Raw genomic sequence first — 24397 nt, 5'->3', positions numbered from 1 at the left:
TAGTTGGTCGATTTTGGAAGACGGTATATATTAGCTCTCTAATATGCCTCCCTCCCATACCTTTAACACGGTAAAATCGCTTCTGGAGGCATATTAGAGAGCTAGTATATAGACAGTTCACTATCCAATAAATAATGTTTAAGTTTAATTAATTAATACACAGCAACGCCAATAATTTATTTTTTATGTAACAAGTTTTCGGCATTTTCAGTTCGTAATATAAATGTTTAACTGTATACTTTATGTTGTCACTCATTTTAGCATAGTCATACTTGGTATTTTATGTTAAAATCCATCACGCATTTTAGCGTAGTCTGTAAGAACTTTTTTTCAGTAAGCTAGGGGGTCTTTTTTTAACAGAGGCACATTAGAGAAGATGGCCAATACTCTGACCAACTGCTATATTCTGGGAATTTCAATTGAACAGTACGGGCGCACAGAGTTTTTACGAGACATACTTACTTGTCCCGCAATAACGGGAATTCTTTTACCAACCGGACTTTGCTGTCCTGCAATATCGGGAAATCCTGTCATAACGAGACATTATGTTTTTAACATGCTCTTCGGGCTAAACGATTGAGTATCGCATGTCGTGAATAGCGTCATCGTGTTCAGCGTGAAAAGAACCCCTAAGTCGACCATGGCGGGGGCCGGGGTTACGGCAAACTGGGATGTTACTGATATTTTGCTATTTCTTGTTTTCCATTGAAAAATCCATAGACAATTCGAACAATGCAATACATATTTAGCAACGTAATATAAACAATTTATTATTTGACTTATTTCAAACAAAATATATTTTATTTGTTCCAAGAAAGAATTTCCAACAACTGAGGAGTCAAATTTTACTACAGTTAATTTCCCGACTCCCAAACAAAATTTATAAGTCATTTTTTTAAACCACATTCCACTGCATACATTTTCAAAATATCGTGCTCACATTCGTGGAATTATTTATCGATAAGCTGCTCAAAAAAGTAGCATAATTTGCTGAAAACTGAATCAATTCCCATCGGATTTTTTTTCAGTGGGCGCCATGATGCTTATTATAGCTAAAATAATAGTTTCTCGATCATGAGAGCTCCATAGGCACGCAATGACAATTGCGTTGGCGTACAACGCCTACCACACACACGCTTTGTGTAGCGCTGCATTTCCTGTGCGTACACAATCGATCGCGCTATCGTGTCATTACACTAAACTTGTGACATTACGCAGTGCACGCAGTACATTCATACTCTCATGATCGAGAAACTATTATTTTAGCTATAATATTCTGACGTAAAAAGGTCATAGGTTGAGTATTTGCATAATTCGGAAAACTCCGGAAACTCCGCTGCTAAATTTCATTCATAAATCCAAAGTCGGAAGCTTTTTCCGACCGATTATGGTGGTGACGTCATCTAAAAATGAGCCATCTGCGCTTGCGCCGAGTGAAAATAACAGCGGCCATTTACACACTGCCGAATGCATACTTCGATAATGTCCTCTGATGGTAGTTTTCACGTTATAACGGGACTTCCTTCAATCACCGGACTTTAGGTACGGTGGGAAATAATAATTACTGAATATTTAATAATGTCTGTTTATTGCAAGACATCCTCTAATGTAAGAAAGTCCGGTAAAAAGTCTGTGCGCCCGTACTGTTGAATGAACAATCACAAGGCTTATTATTTAAAAAAAAGCTAGGGCCTACTAGGCCTTCATTTTTGAAAATTGCAGAAGCTCTGTTACGGTAATTACTCTCCTGTCAACTCAATATTAGGTGCTCAACAAGGAGCTCAATCATTTAATAATAATATCTGTATTAAAACATGTTGGGATTCAAGTAGTGAGGAGCTCAGTAAATCATACTCCAGAAATGTGGGGAGCTGTAGGGGCTGGTACAATTGAGCTCCTCAAAAATGAAGGTCTGTTATTAAAAGCAGGAGCAGGCTGTTTTTACCCATCAGTGTGGCTCAGCGTGGTAAAGCGAGTCTCTCTCGCAACTATAAAGTGATGGTCGTTTTTTACTCTGTTCAAAACGTGACATGTACACCAAATACAGCCCCGAAATGGTCTACTTTTAGCGCACCTCAACTCCGTCAGTCCCGTTAATGGATACCGTACCGTATTTCTTCCGTACTCCAATGGTTCCAACCAGATTGTGTCAGTCTTACGCTCGTCGATCCTAACAAACCCGTGATAGCCACATACAGTCTGGCCTGAGACTACAGGGTCAGATATTCGGCGAGAATCCATTCTCGCAAAGATTCTTGTCAACAAAATTGCAAGAATCTAAATGGATTCTCGTAAATATTTCAATTTATCATACAAAGTTATATGGCGAGAATGCATGGATTCTTGCAAAATTCCACTGGGAGAATCCAAAAGGATTCTCGCACTTGGTTGCGAATTTCTGACCCTGGACTAATTTTATACACATGCGATGACGTATTGACAGCCAATCGTAAGCCTTGTTCATGTCCGTTTAGCTGCACTGCTCATGCGCCATGCCGATCACTCAGTGGCAAGCGACATGAAAGTATGAAACCAGCATTAGAGCCGTCATTTTGCCCATGTGCGTTCTGCTCGTGAGAAAAATTACCTTTTGTTGATGTTTATCAAACAAAATTTTTGATAACGGGTCATACTAGGATTTCAATTTTTTATTAATGAAGTTACATGTTGTTTTGAGGAATAACACAGAAAGTTGAGTTTTATTTCAACTGGTGGTGTAGGAAGGTGAGTGAATTCGTGATGAGGTTTTCTTGTTTCAACGATCCGATAGTAGGATACATCATACGAGACGTAGGCTAAAAAGGTCTTAACCTGTGAATGATCCTAGCACATCAGAATAGGTCATTTCATTTCATTTTATTTGCCAGATAAAAAACATTAAACATACAGTAAAACACTTACAATGATTGCACAATTAAAGTATATAACATTTTCAATTGACCAGCAATTAACATGAGTTATTTTCATATAGGAGTTATTAAAAGGCAAGACTTCAGTCCATGATGAGGAATCCAAGACTCCCTCGGTGTGCAAAAACAGGAGAACAAGACACAGAGCCTCTGGCAGGGATAGCCAAGAGTAACAAAAGTCACTTTCAAAGTGGCTAAACCTAAAAACTCGGCAAAAACAACACAGCAAAACAGAGATCACACCGAAGGAGACAGGATTTCTCCCCATGAACTAGAGTGGGGTAAATAAATAAACTAAACATATTACGGTACATAAGAAACATTCTATAAAAATCAATTCCAGCTGAGATTTTTGAAGTGCTCTTTGGAATTTGTTAAAAACCCATTTAAACTGAAAAGAAGTTGATTACGGAGATCTTGAGGAAGTTGATAAAAAAGCAGGAAATCTGTTGAAAACAGTGAATTTAAAACCATCTGTGCGAGCATAGGTGTGACTAAATTTTAAATTCTCGTTGTGGCAGGGATTCACTGAGATAAACTTAAAGGGATTGATATCATACCTCCCATAGAAACATTTTGAAACAAAAGACAAAGCAAGGTAAATATATCTGTTACGCATAGAAGATAAACCAAGCATTTCTAATCTGAAATTGTAACTAAGCTCCCCCCGGGGAGCAGGAACACAAACACAAGCCAGAAGTTTTTGAGTTTTTTCAAGTGATTTTAAATGACCAATTTGGTAAGGGAGCCACCCTGGTATTCCATATTCCAATTTTTTTTTTTTTTTTCCCGCGAGCTACCCAAATTTCCCGGCAGGTTTTTCCAAGCCTACATCTAAAATGACAGTACTTTTTATGTTGGACCCCAGCCTGTGCCTCTTTGGTAGATCAGCATGCTGTAGTTTCCAAGATCCCCTTCTCCACTAATTCTTCTCACTGTTAAACCCGTAAGATTTCAGTACCATATCTAACTATTATGAATGTAGGTGTTCTTCTATTCAGAGCTGTTTCAGTGTTGTTCAGTAGTAGTCATTGCATACACTCCCATAACAATTTGCTCTCTCGTCTGATTTTGTACCATATGGTAATGTATTTATTATATTCTTTGTGTTGCATGCAGCTTGTACTCTGATAGCCAATTGTTCAACCTCAGGATGCAGTAATGGAGGTACCTGTATTCATACACCAGACAGCTACATATATAATTGTGCTTGTTCTTCTGGCTGGACTGGCTCACTTTGTAAAACCTCAACAAGTTTCCCATGTAAGTAGAATAGGTAGGGTACAGAGCCACTTGGTTTTGTGTCAGATATGCATCCACGATTTTTGACTATTTTGAACAAATTCTGCAAACAGTCTGACCTTGTGTGTCCTTGAAGCATGCTAGAAAGTCTCATGTGCAGAAACTATTATGTATTTAACCACTCTTCTTTGTGAGTTATTATGTAACTGTGTATGTTTGTAATACCGTATATTACGGTATATATATGAATGGACAATTTTTAAATACCTTGTGACGCATTTCTTTACCATCCTTATGGATACCTTTGCCCTCTGATTCTGTAAAAAAATGTTCTAAATAAACCCAGATGGCTGTCGTAAAAGTGAACCAAATATTGATTGTAATTTTGATCGGACTTCAAAAATACAATATGGGGACCCTCATTAGGGAGTCCAAAGGTCACATATGGAGGTCAAAAGTAATTGAGAGGACAGCTCCTAAAATGACTCATTCAATCTCCAAATGATTTGGATAATTGTGAGTCAACTTGGCTGATATGTGCAATACAAAAACCTTCGAAGGTCACATACTGAAGTCAAAGGCCATTGCAGGAGAACTTGTAAAGTACCGGTAAGCTGCAAGTGTAATATTGGTCATTAAAGCCGTTGAAACTTGTAGTTCTTCAAATGCTTCTTAGTTCTTACATTAACAAGAAGTACCGGTAGTGTCTTTATAGGCAGAAAAAACATGTAAATTCTTGTCAAAATCATAAACTCCAAATATTTGCACACATTTATTGGTATTCACATGATGTACAGTAAATCAAAAAGTTTTTTAATACTGCATAAATTATACAATATAAAGTTACATTTTGATAGTTTTTGACTACATTCATTTTGACTAGATCCATAACTTTATTACACTACATGCAATAATGTGTCTGTATAGTTAATTTAACTGTGTCATCAACCTGTTGTTCCACTTCAGCTGCACCTTGCAGTGGCTCACCATGCCTGAATGGCGGTTCATGTCAGACTCTTTTAGGGAAATCCATGTGTATTTGTGTTGACCCATGGCAAGGAGCTAACTGTGAAATAAGAGGTAAGATGTACATAGCAACTAGATTGGGATGTTGGTTGGGCCTACTTTAAACTAGGGCAGGATAGTTGTGGAAATTTGACCGCAACTAGGATATAAAGGTATATTAATCAATATGTATACATGGAAACATCACAGACGAGCGATACAGACCGCGTACAACCAGTCAAAGTCCCCGTGTATTGTATAATAATAATAATAATAATGTACACTTAATAAAGCGCCGGTATCCGTCGAGAGACGCTCATGGCGCTTTGCAAAAAACAACCAATGTACAATGATACAAACATAATATAACAATTAATAACAAAAACAGTTCATCAGTGTTGTATAGTGTATGATGTGAGTTCTCGCATATTCATGAGGGCCGATTGTTAGATCGCTGCGTGCCTTCGCGGCGTTGCGCAGAAGTCTTGCCTGTAGCATTTCATGGAACAATCGGCTCTCATTATCGGGTGATGCTGAGACTTTGACTGATTGCAGGCGGTCTGTATCTCTCTCGTCTGTGGGAAACATACTGATTCAGTTCATCTGAAGTAAGATACATGATATCTATGTCATAAACCAACCCATTTATGGATAGTCCATTTAATTTCTGAAATAGAACTGCATAGGTGACTGATCTATCAGAGTGTTTTATCTTTGCTCAATTAAGGGGTCGCTGAAATCAGGATCAACCTTAGCAGAACCATCAAAATAAAATGTTTATTTTATTCCTTTACAGACGCTGTGCCAGTTGGTATTGATTGTGGTAGCTATGAATCAAAATGTGCCAACGGTGCTTGCATAAGTCGTTTTCTGTGGTGTGATGGGGGACGAGACTGTATAGACGGCAGTGATGAAAAAGATTGTTGTAAGTTGAAATTTTTATCAAATATTGGGTGCAAATCCAACTCGGATCCACAGATCTGCATGTTTCTATTGAGGAATGGTTACGGATTAATAAATCAACAAAAACTTTCCAAAAATTGGCATAAATAATTTGGTGTGTTTTTCGTCAAATTTGGTTTAAGGACGGGTAGTTTTTCGGAGTCCCAGCTGCATATCCCCAACCACACCAATGTTGAGAACCCCTCTCCCAGGTCCCAAATAGAACATGCTAGGCATTGAACCAGCATCAATCAGAGCAAGAGAGTGCCATGCTTCTGTGGAAGCTAGTGTAATGTGAAACGGACCATAATAATAATACACAGCTTCACATGCCTTTGTTTGCCAGTGTGTACAATCACACTGTGGATAGACTAGCACCAAAAGCGCCATGAGTCTGGATATATTGAGGCCCATTTTAGCACTTTGTTCTTCACATCGTTAACCGTTAACCCTGCTACTTTGACTTGATTTTGAGACCAGTGCTACCGAGCTGGCAAACTTGGCAACTAGATGATGACAACAAAGCTAACAGATTTTAAATATTTTCTTTCTTGTTAACAGCTGGATCTTCATTAGACGTGTTAGACGGTTGTAAACCATGGCATTTTAACTGTGGTGATGGAGCTAATTGTGTTTCAGTGGAGAGTCGCTGTAATAAGGTCAAAGATTGCGACAATGGTGCTGATGAGTATGGATGTGGTAAGTTGCTAGAAATGGTGGTGCTGTTATTAGGAGATGATTGATAGTAGAGAGGTATAATAACAGTTGCAAGTTTCATACATTGTGCAACATTCACAATCCCTGTAAAGTGTGCTGAGGCTTGTGGATCAAAGTCTAGGCGCACTATAAATCACTGCATTTTTTTTTTAAAGGATGAGATTGCTAGGTTTCCAGAATCTTAAAAGAGGTGTGTGTTCCTTACCCCATAGTCACCATTTCATACGCACAGCAACAGACACACACCCCCACACAGCAGAAACCTATCCATGGAATGGATTGCTAGTGTCACTAATTCTGTGTGTGTGTAAATGGTGCACATGTTTAAAGCTAAATTTACATTCAATCGCTGAGCGGCAAGCGATTGGTATTTGACCAATGAGGTAGTGCACTTTTCCTAAAGCAACAAAAAGCGATGTAGTATAAATTCAGCTTAAGATAATCGGAAATAATTTGCCTAGATTTATTCTACAAAAACATTTGACAGAATTAATCTTGCATTTCTAGTGAGAAGACCTGGTTATTTAATGCCTTTGTGCATTTCTTCTGTCCCCATCTTTTCCCTTGTGTAACAGGTTATCCTTATCCCGTAACAGATTTGACTGGATCAATGAGTGGGCAATGTGGACGGCTTGAGTTTAGATGCGAAGATGGCAGATGTATCATGGGAAGAGCTAGATGTGACGGAAACCCGGATTGTAGAGATGGTAGCGATGAGAAAAATTGTGGTAAGTTGTTGATTGGGAGCAATGATGAAGATGGAGCTAAAACTGAATTTATACTTGATCACATCACCAGAAAAGCGAATCACATGTTTATTTCCATTTTTTGAGCGTCAAACCAAATGGATTGATTTTGACTGACATTTTTCAAGCATTGAGAGATTTTTTGAGTTTCATGTAGCCCCTCCCAACCAAATGACACTACATGGGCCCATGGCAAGTTTGCTGCCAGTAGAAGAGGGTGGTTCTTTCATAGCCTTACAGACATATGATATAAAATAAATGCAATAAATTACTCGGCAGAGATAGTAAATTTATTGCATTTGCTAATTGTAGGCTTGTGATCCCAACCCTGTTAAGGAGGTCTGTCTTTAGTTGTTGCGCCTCAAAAAGGAAATGGTGAACACCAGTTATAATGCAAATTGTTGAGTTTTTTTTCAAATCCTATGTCACAATAATACAGTTTTAAATGTGCAAAAAAATCAGCAATTAAGCTGATCAAAAAAAAAGGTGTACACATGTATGCGGCCAGCTCCAACAAAACCCGGAACAAGTCGCCAGGCATGTTTTTGCGTTATAGGCCTTCAAAGATGACATTCCCATAAAAAAAAAATCAAATTTTGGAATTCTTAATTTCATGGTACTTGACCATGGGACTGAGTGGACTTTCAAATCCTTGAAAGTACTTATAAAAAAGAGGTTTATTTGATCAATAATTGACAGTTGAACTATGATAATCCCTATTCAATCTTGTGTAAAGCAGGAAACTAAGCCCATTACTCAGAAAAGCAATTTGGCAAAAATATCATCTGCAAAATTATCCTTATCTTGAAAAGTGTTGATGCTATGTATATAATTTTGGTATCATTTTGAAGCTTATTGTCCCGTATTTTGAAATATCAGGAATGCGACTTGTTCCTGGTTTTGTCAGAACAGGTCACATATACTGAAGTTTCTTTGCATAACACAGGTCTTGAATGCATGGAATGGTAGTTCCAGGTCACATTTACATGCCTTGCTAATTGCTTTGTAAATCTTTTCAATTTCAGCTTCCATAGTGCAGAATCCTCCATGTAGTGTCTGGGATTTTGATTGTGGGGATGGTTCTTGCGTGGATAGAAGAGGGCGCTGTGACCGATATCCTGATTGCCAAAATGAAGCTGATGAGGCTAATTGTGGTAAGTTACCTGTCCATAGAAAGTGGTAAATCAATTTATATGTAATTGGAAAATACTCTCAAATTGGGTTAGTTAACAAACAAGCAAACAGTATTTTGACAGTGTCAAAACAGAATATTTATTCAAGTACTTCACATACCAACCTTTTTAAGTTCCATATTACGAGGGAAGAGGCTTACGCTTGACCATTATAGAAATATTCAAAGAATATAATCCCTGCACAGTCAGGTGCATCCATCCACAGTTTTTGGTTATGTTAACTTTGTAATTCCATGTATAAAATGTGCTAGTGTGCGATGTATGGTTCTTCTTCTCCATCCTTCCATAGTTTACACGTAACTTAAAAATTACCATCTTAATTTCATATTTGCCGCCAAAAAAAGTAAACTGAATGGCTTGATTGCACTATTGAGTGAAACTGATGACATGTTCATGGTAATCTGTTTTGGAGTTGTTCATTGCACACCATGTGATTTAGAGTTAGCAGGACAACAAATCAACTTGCAACTTACTATTTCATAGGTTCAGCTATTTAGTGTGGGATTTGATGAATTTATACCTTATATCTCTGTCTTATTTCAGATACTGCCCAACCAAAACTTCCATCTGAAGAGCAACTAATGCCGGCAACACCCATACACACTAATGGTAATAGTCTTAATCTAGTGGATATCCTAATAGTTTCATGTGCTATGCTCATGGCTTTTGTGGCAATAACAATATTTGTGTATCTGCGACGTGTGCGTCGAATGCACCAGAGATATTTTGCTGCTGTCGGTGGTACACCACCCACCGCCACCACCAGCGCACCAAGGCATCGGCATTACAGAAGGCAACAAGGCACACCATATAGACTGTCACACCATTCAACGTTCTGTCATCATTTACCACCACACAGATGCCCAGCATCATCAAACTTACTAGTGTCATACAATTTGCACACTGGGGCTGAAGTGGTGGGTAGGGGTGCTACTGCAGACAAAGATGATACAGACTGTGGGGATGAAGTGCCCCCTGCATATGCAGAAGTTGTTGGTGCTTCTGGCACTTGGACAAGAGAGGGTAGTGAAACGCCACCTCCAGCATATGAAGATTTACCATCTGCATTTCGACATTGATGAAGATAACAATGATTATTTGTCAGTAAACCTCGTGGCAGTACTACACAACTCAATTAGATATTATACATGGTGGATACTATTTGAAAGTTATTTATATGATGGGAGGGATGGCGAGAATATTGTATGTTGAATTGTATGGGTAAACTGGTTTTTGTACAGGGTCTTCAAATTTGACCAATCATTGTAGGTTTTTGCCAATAATTTCAGTGTTGTCTTCTGTATGTGTTAATATATTCAATTTGTTTTGATGAACAATTATCATTGCAGCAGACCTGCCAACTGTCCTTCATTTGGGGTTTTCCAAAGTGAAAAAGAGGGACAGTCAGGACTGCATTCTGAAAATTTCAGTGATGGCAAATTTAAATGTAAGAACAGCAGAAAATGATGCAAATTTCACTTTTAAATTTTGCTATATTGTGATGAATTTAGAATTGCAAAACCTTCCCTGATTTCATAAAGTATTGCACACCTCAAGTCTTTGAATTTGTCGGTACCTGGTTTGTGTACATGTACAAGGTTTTGGCCTCAATGTCCCTCTTTCTGACTTTGGTAGGTTGGCAGGTCTGTTGCATTGATTAAACTTCCAATCAAGGTGTTAGCCAGAGACCCGTCCACCTGTCTTTTGGATGGGTAGGTGTTAGCCAGAGACCTGTCCACCTGTCTTTTGGATGGGTATTTTCAAAAGTAGACTGATGGAAAAATCCTCACCCATCTTATGGACAGGTGGAAAATCCCAATGACATAAATTTATCATGACAAAGCAGGCCACAAAACCCAGCAGAAACCTTTTTGAATTTTGCGATTTTGGCTCATTAAACTATGCACAATATCCTCCCAAATCCCTGCCAAAACTCATACATGTGATATGCAAATATTTAATACGTTTCCATGACGTATTGTGACATGTGGTAGTTAATCCATTAGGAAATTTACATTGTATATTAAAGAGTGACGCGGCGAACAAGAGGAGAAATTTTATGACCAGAACAAAAAAAAAAAACCAGTTATAATTAAAATGTTTACTAATTAGTACAATAGTGGCCTTTTTGCGTATAATTTGTGTCATTCATTTAATGTATCAACTTAATGGAGAGAAAAATATCGGATTTCTGCAGGATAGACACATGTGTGATATAGGAGCAGAATTCGGCATACATGATTACTTTGAATCAAATTGTGTGTGTGATCCTTTGGAACCCAAAATGTTTGGACGGGCAGTTTTTGGATCCTGGCTAACACCCTGCAGCTGCCTATTAAGTACTATTCTATCCGGCAAAAATATAGGACACACTTTAAAGTTGCTGTCCATGTTTGATTGATTTGTGGGACACATCATTAAGTTTTTTGTTTGTTTGTTTGTTTGTTGTTCGTTTGTTTGTTTTAATCGTAAAGGTTTTTGAAACTTAAGTCATGATTGAAAACAGTACTTACAAGTACATCTCCAGGTGTTTGATTTGACCAGCTCTTACTGGAAATATTGCATCAACAGTGCTATATTTGATTGAGTATTTGCCACATCATGTTCTTCCATTCCTAATATATTTATAAAATACGTAATCACAAAACTTATAGTCATGTATTGAAAATTACACTCATGAAATACATCAAATGCATTCAGCAATGGGTTTGTGACTCTTCAGTCAATATGTTAAGATGTAAAAAAGGTAATTTGTTTACAGCATGCTAAACAAGGAGTAAATTGTGAGCTAGTTTCATACAATCACAATATGAACAGCTGAATATGGATGAGTGACTTTCAAAACTAGTACCAGGTTGGGACAGTTTGTATAACAATAAATATGTGGGTCCTATAATACATTTGATGCTTTAACTCAAACCTTACACAACTCTCTGCTGATTTTGAAAGGCAGTGTATGTGTTTGTTTGTAAGATAGAAAGAAAAACACATGGTAGCTTCTGAATACTAAGGTTCATATAGTAAATACTTTGGTAGAAATTTGTGCTTAGGAATATTTTTCCTATTTATGAGAGAGTAAATGATGCTCTCTTACTATTTTCACCCTGATGTGGCAGTGACATCAACACAGCCGTTTCGCTTGCGCATCTATGCCCAAGCGGGTGCATGTGTACATCAACACTTTGAGTGAACGCTAGCGATTTGAAGCTGTGCCCGAATGAAATGCGCACTGCAGGCATGAGAATTTTCAGTTTAAAAACTGAATTCAGGTTTTTTTATAGTCAAAATTTCCGCAACTTTATTTAATTTCATCCTGTTTTTGGTACTTTTTGCCCAATTTCACGCGCATTTTCAGTTTTTTCAGTTTTTTTTAGTCTCATGCCTGGCACTGACGTCACTGCCACATTAGAGTGAAAAATAGTATATCATGTGTGTGTCTATCATATATTTAATTCTAATATCTTCAAGAAAGGAAGTTGATTGTAGGTGGTATATTTTTCAGTTTTATGCGAAACACCTTTAATGTCAGTCTCCTAGGATAATTGCCCCATTTTGGTGTAACACATAAAAATGTGATAAAACATTAATCACATCAGTATCTTATTCCCCATTCTTTGGATGTGAAGTGTTATTGGTCAATGACCTCAACAATGGTTATGGGGAATTGACTGGTGCAAAAATAATTTAGCTGAAGAATAAGTTGGCAATTATTCATGTGATAAATTTGCATTAATTTCTGGAATTGAACTTCTCTCCTTGAACAACTTACAGGCTTATGTGCCAAAATATATTTTTTCTGTTATTAATATTACAAGTTTGATTGAAATGTCATATTTATGATGTTTAAAGCTATTCATTGTGTAATCAAACAATACATATATGTTTAGCTTCATGCGTACTGGTTGATCATTGGTTTTCATTTGAGCTTGTGGAATATGGCACTTGCTCATCAGATTACACTGATGTAAATTGTAATATTATCTTTGTAAGTTGTTCATTTGAAATATTGCTTCCTATTGTTACCATACAGTATTGATGTCCAGCTTTGGGTCTGATTTCATGAAGATCCTTAGCTCATCATTATGTACCTCAAACCAATTTTAAGTCTTGAAATTCAGCATAAATTTATGTTGAAATATGGAGACTTAAGATAGAGCAAGTAAGGTCCATAAGATGCAGTAATAGACTGAAATTATTGCCCAGTACTTTGTATGCACCAGGGTTTGTAAATATTTCAATAGATGCTAAAAGTTTCCAAACTAGCCCATTTTGTATTCTGTTACTACAATATCTGTACTACTATTTATAGGAGAGTAATTTGCTAATGGATCAGCATCTGGTGAGCATCAGATTTAAGCCATGCAGTGTAAGTACTGTGTATTATACAGCCATTTGTTTTCAAATTGTAATTTGTAAAAAGTTTTCATAAGGGCTGTCCTATTTGGTATACCTGTATTATAGGTGATATCGATGATCAAAGCTGATCAAAGGTTGTAAGAGTCTCAACTAGACTGAGGCTGACTTATGTCCCAATGTAAAGTTATACATTTTGTGAATATTAGCCAGTGCCGTCATCCTTGCCATCGATTCTGGTTCAATAGCAATAAAGGGTACAGTTTCTTACATGTTATCATTTCCTTGTTTATATAAAGTTATATAAAAATATCAGTTTTTTTGTTTTTCGGTACTTTTGTGCATCGAAAAATCGTGACGTGTGAGATAGTTTACCTCATTAGTGTTGAGAGTCGGCCAAATAAGGCAGTGGGATTACTGTATATATATAACCTGTTTGATATAGATGTCATATTTATATTTTCCAAAGATTTTTTACTAGATATTTAAGGGTTTGAACCCATTTACCAGTTTCCTGTTTTCAATAGGGAATTCATCTCTCATTATGTCCACAGCTATCCTTGGTGTTAGCATTGGGTTATCATAACCTGAAGTAAACAATCATGATCTTGATTGATTATTGTACAATTCTGCATACATGTGTAGGGTATGTGAATCTAATACTTACTGTTGTAGAACTTTCAAGTATGTTGTTGTATTAGCATAAAGGTCATTTGGCAGTGATTTTATACACTCACCCCACCCCAGCACACCCCCACACACACTATAGACGAATCCGACTGGCCAAGTGATGGTCAGGATTAAGTCGGCCATAGCTGGGGGCCATCCGCACCAAACTAGCTTAGTTCGTTTGGATTGCGATCCAAGATGCCCACTATCGCGAGTGCATCAGAGTATGTAGCACTTGCGCCGCGTCACAGGAGCAGTAAATGCTGCACGCCTGTGATACTGGCGTCACGTAAAATAGATGGAAGGCCACCAGCTATGGCTGCCAGTGAGGTATAGGAATGTGTCAGGTCGGATTCGTGTATGCGCAAACTCCATATCTTATGGAAATCACACACTTATGGAATTTTCTACGTTTTTAACTTATGGAGTAAAATTATCACAATAAGGTTGTACCTGAACCCATAATTGGCTCCACAGGGCATACCTAATAAGATCATACACCATGAAGACACCAACAACTCCACAGGGAACCTTTATTGTTGCAATCAATTTACAGTAATTTCTAATTCATTTTTCCTTATGGAGCATTGTTTTGTGTCTGCACCACAGAATTAGAGAAAGAGACCCGGGACTCGACTGCCGTCTTGATACAGACATAGAGCAAAAATTGGGGGTGTGAAAAAGGGTATTCGGTCATTCGGATTTCCTCGGAATGCGAACGAGGCATACGTTGTTATGTAAGTGCAACATAGCATGATGGGCGCATTTGAGAGATGCGACCTGCAGTGCACGCGATACAAAGATGCTAAAGATAAGACACAGAATTGTTTTCGTTCGTGTCGGTGCACCGTCGGCAAAGACCCGAATACCCCCAATTTTCTCCCCTTAGCTGACGGCCCGATTGTACGTGGCGGTATAAGGAGTCCCGGTTCTCTTATTCCAATTCTGTGGTCTACACAAGAAAAGATATCTCCATAAGGTTGTTCCTAAACCCGAAATTGGCTTCACATGGCATTAGGTGTTTTTGCTATCCAAACTGTCAAAGAACCAGGAATGTCCTGTGTGTTGCACAAATATTTCTAATGTGTGTTTCCTTGTTTGCTGGTGTATACAAAAGCATACACGTCACACACACACACACCCACCTACTCACCCGGACAGGAAAACAAGGGCCTCAAAGAGGCCATAACTTTTATAATATTTAGCCGAGGACACACACATCCAATTTTAATCTCCATACCATGGACCTAACCTTAAACGCATGATTCGTACTATCCAACCTGTGGCAGGCATAATATTTTTATGTTATTTGCTTCTGAATGTAGTCATTTCACCAAGAACCTCCTCGGTTGATTCATGTGTCAATGTTTTTTCCAGGGGGGGGGTCACTCACTACTTGACTTGCTACGCACCCGTGTCCAAGAAAAACGTCTAAAAGGGTATGTTTTTCACCACACAGCGGCGTCGACGTCTTTTTGAAAAAGGGGTACTTTTTCAGAAGGCATCGCCATTTAGGGGTCCTTTTTCAGCCAAATCCTTAGACGTTTAAGGTTAGTAACATTATTGTTTGAGTGAGTTTGCACTAATTTGATAAAAATCACCACTTTGTAATTGATTCTTGTTACTTTTGTGCATGTTTTCTTCAGTATCTATATGTCTGCAACATCAAAAAGACACCTTGGGTATTAAATTAACTCATTTCCCTGTTTACGCCACTTAGGGTATCAATATAGATATTTCCAAGTTGGCGCCATTTAGGGTATAGTTTTTGCATGTGCTACGCCATTTAGGGTAGGATTTTGCATGTGTTTCGCAATTAAGGGGTGCAATTTGGCTATGTGAAAATTCGCCATTAAGGGTGCATTTCGGACGCGGGTGGGAGGCACTTTTGTGTGAGAGTGACCCCCCCCCCCGGGTGTTTTTTCTGTTCGCTACTTGTGTGTGTCCTTGATTGGATAGACATATAAACACACCACCACTCACAAATAATGGAGTGATGTGCTTTGAATAAAATTTGAGAAAAAGGAGTTCATGTTGGATTTATGAAGCCACTAATTTGTAAAATATTGTAATATAGGTTTGTATGTGTGCACATGTATATAACCATAGAAACTTTTTGAGGCCTAGCCTAAGTAAGTCATCTCTCTCATAACAGATATTTTTGTATTGTAATATGCTGCTTTCAGTACAGTATACAACTCCATTACAGTGTAGCAACTACATGAAAAGCTTGTTATGTGTCATTATGTATGATAGAAAGTAGATAATGGGATAATCGAAAAGGCTTTCTTAAAAATTTAATTATAGCCTGTCACATACCTGTCAACATTGAGAAGTTAGAGATCTGGATACTGGGTACGCATGGAAGTACGGGACTACTCTTTCCATGTTTATGCAGTGCACACACTGCAGAGGCAAACAAGTGCCCAAGTTCTTCATTGACTAGTGTAGAGAGGGCATTTTTAAAACCCAAAAGAGCCTATTAATTTACATGTTTATTTTTAGGTTGTCCGAAGGGTAAGACCTTATACAGCATCACAAATGGTGTGTCAGTCATGTCCATGTGTGTGGATCAGTGAGTCTCTGTCAACAATTATGCAATTAAAATTTGGTCTCATATGAACAGTTCAAATCCTATCTTCTCCCGTGAATATTTATTGTATGTGGTGTTCTCTACCCATATCTTCAGACAACCTATCTGGCACTGTCATCCCTATTTTTTGACTAATTCATCATATAAAAGATATTTTTATTGTCCTGTAAAACTTTCCAAAAATGTGAGCAGTCCTTGTTTTAACTGGGGGAATGCCAAGAATTGGAACAGATAAAACCAATCAGAATGGTTGGCAGGTATGCTAAGCAGTCAGTGAAAGCAAATAAAGAAGTTGATTTTGACATTGTAGAAGTAATTGAATTATAGAATACATTAGTTATTTTATACCCTGTACTATCTTTCATCTTGGTGAAGTAGTGACATCAATGTGTCAAGGCAGCTATGTCACACATGCATTTATTTGGCAACTTCATACGTGCATCAGCGTTTCAAGTGAACGCTTTTGATTTAAAGCTGCGCCCAATGAAATGCGCACTGACATCACTACCTTTCCAAGAAGAAAAATAGTACAGACATTATGTGGGCTCCTGAGTTACAATTAAACAACCGATTCCATATATATTTTGAATATTAAATCTGAAGGTTGGTTCATCTTGACTTGAAAAAATTAATTCAGTTAACTGATAATCAAGATATATTTCAACCAAGTGTTTCAAATTTGTAAGGAAGAGTTTTATTTTGCTTAGTTTTGCCGGAGTTAAATATAAATGCCACTCTGTCATCTTTATGAAACATGGTGCTGAGACAGCATCATATAGACCAGAATCATGTGGGAAAGTGTGTATGTGAATACCGTGGCAACACTCGGATTCTTCCCTCTTGTTCTTCAGGCCCTTCTATTTACATTGTGTTTTTATTTGTCAAGCACTGGGAATAAAAGTGACTGAAGATTGCCACTTTCAGGGTGTTTGAGATCAAAGATAAACTGAATTTTTGTAACAGGTACAGTACTGCATTATGCAAGAAATTTGCTCCAAACAGTTTTCTCTACAATGCTATTAATAGTATTATTTCAAATGAAATGAATTTTCTTGCTGTCAGTCTGGTTAATCATCTGATTATGTTGCTAACAATGGTTCGTTTCTTCAGCAAAACTGACAAAATGCTGAAATTTTGTTTTGCCTAACATTAACAATTAATAACAAAACAGCCACATGGAAATCAGGAAATATGCTCAGTAAAATTGTGCTATGGTTGATAAGATAATATGTGACCAGAGCTGAGCCAACCAGCCTAATTTCTAAAATATATGACAAAATAAGATTATGTAAAAACAATGTAAAGGAAATTATTGGTCATTATCAATACGTCAGGGTTTTTAAACGTATGTGAGAACAAATTCATGGTTGGTTGTGATAGAAAGTTATTACATTGTTGACAGTAAACATGAGGGATCACATATGTTGCAACTGCATAAGAATGTGTTCAGCAATGTGGAAACCCACTCTACGCATCTAAAATGTGACTTTGTAAAATATATTATTGTCTTGTGTTAATAAATCTTGAGTTTTGTGTTTTTAATTGTATGGTGTTGATGTGAATTCTTTGTATTTTACAGGCAGACAATAATGACAAAAATATGAAAACATGCTGTATATAACCATAAAATATGAAACCATCCCAAAAAATGTCAGTTAGCAAAAATTAGTTGGATATTGCCCATCCCTGTAACAATCCTAGGGAAATAACCCTGGGGAACAAGTGGCATGTTTTAGCCTTCCACATTGTTTACATGTGCGTATGATGTTGATTTCCTCACCCAAAGGACACACTCAGGGGAGATGCCGGAGGGGGGGGGGGGGAACTAGGGAACTAGTGGCTCCAAATCATGTAGTGGTTTCACTAACGTTATTAGGCAATAGCTTTTGTAGATAAGGACGTTAACCTTTCATACTATATGTGAGTGGACACTACGAATGAGCCGTAAAATAGGCAAATTGTATTCATAGGTGTCTCAATTAGGCGCGACATGTTACTCATTTGATAGCGTTTAAACCAATCAATAATCCTATTGCCGAAGAGGATAATAATCTTCTGCATATAAAATCATTAAATAGCTCTAGTCTTTGTTTGCTTTGGCTAAATCCTGTTCAAGTGGTGTGTTACAATTGCATTGTATTTTGTCTAGGTATGTATAACAAACAATTAACAATGAGAGGACATTCCTGCAGTGATGCCAACGCCGCGCCTTAGGCGCACAATTGGGCTACTTGGCAATCACTTGCCGCTACTCAAAAAAGCATGCCGCTACTTACCTAAAATTGGGCTACTGTTGCCAGTCTCAGGCCGCGGCACTAATTTGATGTATTTTCCTTTCAATTTAGCCGATTTATAAAGGTTTTGAGTCTTTGAAGCTCCAAATTGAAATTACAATGGGTTTTGTGACCATTTATTGATCGGTCAGTAACTTCCCAGTAAGTACCGGAAGTTTCAAAGTCAAGTGCTTATCCGCCCAATTGGGTGCTTTGCGTTCTAAATTCGGGTAAATCCGCCCAAATATCCAGTATTAGGCGCTTCTTTGGAAGCTTAAAAGTTGGGCTACTTGAGAATCCTTTACCGCGGCCTGGCGAGTCAATGCGCCGCGCCTTGACACTGAAAAGTTTTGGCAACACTGCATTCCTGTACCTTGTTGATTTGAAATGACCACCAATTATGACTTTATTACCAGCAAAGTGAAAAAGAAACACATAGAGAACCGAAAAGGGTACCATTTTGTTGAAGGAGCAGAGTTCAACAAACCATAACCCTGCTTCTGGATATCGTTTTAATGATATACTATTGTAAAGCTTATGATATATATTTTCTAAACACGAAATAAAACAAAATTGACCGGGGGCTGAGTTTACGGCTGATTCGTAGTGTCCAGTCACATATGTTGATTTCCCTATGACAGACCCACGAGAATGACCTGGCGATAACAAGTGACATTACAAAAACCTTCAAAGTATAAACTTGCCAGGTAGTACCAATATATATCTTGATGTGGTGTCAATAGCTATTGTTAACAAAAGTTCTGGACTAAAGTTTGTTTTTCCCCAATTGTTAACAACAAACTATGTACATGGGTCTACAGATGCTGAACAGAAATTGTGTTCCATTGGCCAGATTTTGCTGCCCAATCTATCAAGTAAATACAGACTGCAAGACAATTAAGGTACCAGTTATTTTTTTACACCTTTATATCCTAAACAAAGACAGATGTTATAATTAGCTTTTATAAATTCGTTAAAATCGTTCAAGAAATAAAGATTAATGATGATCCAAAAACACAAAGAAGGTCCATTGCATGCCCTATTGATTTGTATACAAAGCGTTCTTGAACAAGAGAAGTAGCGCTGTGCTTCCATTGATTAGCACATTAAAACTAGCGTAGCACTTTCCATTGATTAGAACATAAAAGTGCAACATTTGATTTCATTACTTCCTTGGGTTTTACGTCTCAGGTTCTTTAATTCTCAACAATTGGGTCATAGAGCTACTGTAAGATAGGCCTACTGGCTGTATGAATGCTTTAATTTTGACATATCTTAGGATATACAGGGGTGAACATAACTGGTATCTTAGTACAAATCGGTTAATTGATCAATTTTATTACAGTGAAAATCATCAAGTTCAAAGACGTATGCTTTAGGAAATACTTTATTTCTTCATGTGTGAATGACTTAAATATAAAAAATATGATATACACATAATTTATTACAAAGTTGTTAGTGTTTCTACCAACCTATTGAGGCTGACATCTTTCTGTCGTTTTATGTTATAACACACATTTTGCAACATTTTATTACCAAATGATATGCGACCAAATACAGCAAAGTCATTTTTCAAACAAAATAATGTTTCATGTTTTCATTCAACAATCCAGCCTATTTTATAGGCTACATTATGCTGCTGAGAATTTTTTAGCCATAATACTCTGAAATCAAGTGAATAACAACTGGTTTTATTTGATTTACGTGTCAAATTCATAACAGGAAATAAATTAAAATAAAAGTAGTTTTCTTTTGATTACTTTTCTTGATGGAGCAGTGATGTAGTTTTAGACATTACACTCCCCTGAATGAAGACACTGATGGGGTTGCAAGCTACATCATTGCTCATCCAAGACTCTGAAAAAGGCAAAATCTGTCTACATACTGCTAGTAATGTTCTTGGTATTATACAATCATATAGTCATCAAATATTTTTCTAAACTTCACAAACAATATTTCGAGGGTTGACAAACAGAAGGCCTTAACTCAAAAAGTGCCTTTTTGAGAAAAATGAGTAAAAATAATATTTTGCATTGAGATGTGACCAAGTATTATTGTGCTATAGATGCAATAGGAAGTTGAATTAAGTTAAGGCTTATGATTTTAAGAATCTGTGGGTATTACAGATTATTTTGGTACCAAAATCTCAAAATAGCCAAAAGTGAGTTAAGGCCTTCTGTTTGTCAACCCTTGATTTGTGACTTGGGTCAATCAATATGAGAACAATATCTCTATACTCTGATCAGCTCATAATTGGCGGGACTCATAACATCGTGGATTGATATAGAATGGCGTACACACAGCTGGGCGCAGCACGTACGCGAACTGCACTTTGCATGAATGACACACGCTTTTGTGAATTTACGTGTGCGTAAACTGGAACTTTCTTGACTCACGCAGTAACAAAACCGAATAATTCCCTCCTATTAAGAGCTGATCATAGTATAAGTTAAGTTAGGAGCCGATTCAAATAAATACCATGTGTTTCACCTGAACTTGACTTTCTTGTGTCACAATTTGATGGCATTGGGCTATTCCAGTTGATAGCCATAACCCTATGGAAGATATGACCTTAATCTCACAAATAAGTTGTGTGAATTGCAAATAGAGTCACCCATTTACAGAAGAAATTTCAATTGAATGAACACAGCTTTCAACAGCTGCACACGATCCGACTGTGATTGTATATCGTGTATTTCAAACTACAACACGAACATACGACCTTGGATACATTAATTGAAATACTAACCAATCACAAGTGCGTTGGCATGGTTGGATTCACTTCCGCGTTATGCACAGTCACATATACGGGTGTACATCACACAGTATCACACTGAAATTTCCACTGTAGGTAGCCCTATTTGAAATTCACACCACCTGTGTGAGAGATTCAAACATCCATAGGGGGTGTATGGATTTTAACTGGAATAGCCCATTAACATCAATTTCAAGCCGAATTAAAGCCGATTAAAAGGTCTTTCTCATGATCTGGACAATCTGGAAATTGACCTTTTGTGACATTGTTGTCATTTTGTTTCATCTGGTCAATTTTATAATGCCCCACATGGCTATTATAACACTATTACTATTAGTCACATTTGGGACAATAACATAATCAAGTGCTTCACATGAATAGATTTATAATTAAGTAATATTATACTGCAATGCATCAAAACCTTGCAATTGACTGTACATTTATTTTAGCATTTGAAAGTAACATAAAATTATATCATAGATATCAATTAAAAGGGCATTTCATGATACACAGCCTCATCCCCCACCACTTTCCTCAAAAAAAGTTTAGATTTTTATACCACTGGAAACCTCTGGCTACATAATGTTTATGTACCAACATTTTCTTGCAGATTAATTCGTTTAGTAAAAATATGGTAGAATTTGAATCAGAACAAAATTACGACAGTGGCCTATGGAGCAGTGTATTACACATAATCATGCATAACTCGCAAACGCATAATCGGAATCAACTGACATTTTGGGAATAAGCTTTTTTCGTGGATATCTACTGAAAAATGTCATAAAAAGAGGATGCTAGGATCACGAAATCCTCCTTTAATAAAAATATAAACAATATTAAACTACACAGCTTTTTGTCTAATAAATAGTAGTTAAAAATCTGGGAAATGACACCTGTCATGTTAAAGATATATGGGCAATTCCAAGTGTTGTGGAATGATGCAAAATGCCCAGTGCCGCTGACAAGGGGGTGCGTTACCCGGGGGGGGCACGTAGGGGGGCTGTAAAAAGAAAAAAAAACATACTTTAGTATGGGCCCGTAAAAGCAAAGAAAAGGGACCTCAGGGGCCAGTAACAAGTAAAGAAAAGATACCTTGAAATTTAAGGCATCTTCTTTGCTTTATTGTATGGGCCAGGTCTTTTTTTTATACTTTTTACGGATCCATTAATGTATATCTTCTTTGTTTTCTACGTGCCCTCTAAGGTCTCTTTTTTTCTCTTTACAGGTCCATTAAGATATCTTTTCTTTACTTTTTTATGCCCACTAAGGCCTCTTTTCTTTCTTTTATAGGCCCATGGTATCTGTTTACAGGCCCACTACGGTATCTTTTCTTTGCATTTTACGGGTACATTATAAAGTCTCTTTTCTTTGCTCTTTTACAGCCCATAAAAAGCAAACAAAAGAGAGTAGCAAGCCTGTAAAAGGAAAGAAAAGAGATTTGCATTAACAATACTAGAAAGATAGCATTTGACCCGCAATTTTTGTACTTTCTAATAAATATTTCACTTGAATTATGTTACTCTCCGCTTTTGCCACAATGGTTATCCTTGATATAACAAATACTTTGAGAAACCAGTGTGGGGGGTGCAGCTCAATCATGGGAATACTTTTTTAAATGGGAGATGTTACGATTAGACTTGAAAAGAGTTTCCCCACGAATACGCCCACACCCGGACCCCAACCCTCTTCCGAAGAAAATTTACCTTGATTTTGGCTATACTCATGTAGTGTAAAGTTTTTCAAAATTTAGCAAATTTAGATTTTTTTAAAAAAAACAATGAACACCATTTCCTCAAAACAAAAGTATGTTTTCACAAAATAAATATAGCCTTTTAGCTACAATATGAGACTGACAATTAAGTGTTGGGCAAGCTTGATTGAAATTGCCCATATGAAGGAAGATTAGGGTTAGGGTGAATTACATGTCTTTTGTAAGGATATTTCCCTATCACTGATACATACATGTATAGTGTGTCTCACCTAAGTTGAGAGTAACACCATGTTGGATTTTGCAGTGGCTGATTCGAATTGCAAGCTAACCCAATCATGCGAGGCATATACACAGTACACATGAATAGAAGGGTGATTTGCTTGTACGCTGGTGAAAATCACCCTTCTATTCATGTGTACTGTGTATCAAACAAGGCGTTACTCTTACTTGAGTATTTCTTCTTTTTTTAAGCTTGCATAATTCTAATATTTTTATTCAACTTTTTCACCAGTTGGTAATTTCATTACCAAGGTTTCAAATCCCATTTTTTTATGTGTTACAAAAACATTTTAATGTTTATATCTTCATCACCTCATTTTACACTGCTGCTCAAGTCTTTTCAAAAACAGGACACTTTTAGATTTTAAAAGCCTATTTTGACTTTGATCACATGGGTCATAATCACACCACCTGTGTAAGATTCACCCAAAGAGACTCTGCCATGATTGTGTGTCACTCATTGACGGCAAACCTTCAAGTGAATCTCATGATGCAACTAGCACATTATGACAGTGCAACTATGACAGTCAGTGCAACAATGACAGAAATCCTAAAAATCGAAAATCATGATTTCTATAATTTTGTCTGTTGATACACATTTCCTGAAATGATTCCATTACTTGGAAACTTAAACCTGTGTAGAGTGCATGCATGTGTGCATTCTACATACAATACATTGTGGTGACAGTGTGAGTTATGCATTGGCTATATGTATACCTTTCAAACACTCAATGCAATAAGACACCAACTATCAGGGCATCTGCCAATTAATACCTGATGTAGCTGATGTACACTATGTTAGTCCCCATGCATAACAATCCAATGTGGTATATAATATACCATCACACTGGGCTATTGGAGTCTCCACTCTTTGATATAACCTCTTTTGCTTCATGAACAACAAATCTTTTGAAATCTCTTATCACAACTCTTGTGCTACTAAATTGTAATAAAGTGGGTTTTGGTTATGAATACCTATGAATCTACAGCTTGTCTGTACGCAGTGCGAC

The 24397-nt window shown here is 37.2% G+C and overlaps 1 protein-coding gene across 3 annotated transcripts in view; it reads left to right on the top strand.

Annotated features, from left to right (window-relative positions):
- The window catches only part of LOC140155787 (uncharacterized), a 14978-nt gene extending 4865 nt beyond the window's left edge, over positions 1-10113 (top strand). Inside the window, exons 2-8 of one of the 3 annotated variants that reach the window (XM_072178752.1) lie at positions 4029-4172; positions 5118-5231; positions 5953-6081; positions 6660-6797; positions 7412-7543; positions 8587-8715; positions 9298-10112. In XM_072178752.1, the coding sequence (XP_072034853.1) occupies positions 4029-4172; positions 5118-5231; positions 5953-6081; positions 6660-6797; positions 7412-7543; positions 8587-8715; positions 9298-9833 (1322 nt within the window). In that variant the 3' untranslated portion in view covers positions 9834-10112. Of the gene's footprint in view, positions 1-4028; positions 4173-5117; positions 5232-5952; positions 6082-6659; positions 6798-7390; positions 7544-8586; positions 8716-9297 lie in introns of all 3 variants that reach the window. The other 2 variants (XM_072178751.1, XM_072178753.1) reach the window with 2 other exon arrangements.
- The last annotated feature ends 14284 nt before the right edge of the window (positions 10114-24397 follow it).

Source organism: Amphiura filiformis, chromosome 6 (assembly GCF_039555335.1).
Source record: "Amphiura filiformis chromosome 6, Afil_fr2py, whole genome shotgun sequence".
Lineage (NCBI taxonomy): Eukaryota > Metazoa > Echinodermata > Ophiuroidea > Amphilepidida > Amphiuridae > Amphiura > Amphiura filiformis.
Note: the sequence above shows the minus strand (reverse complement) of the source record. Positions and strands in the feature narration are given on the sequence as shown.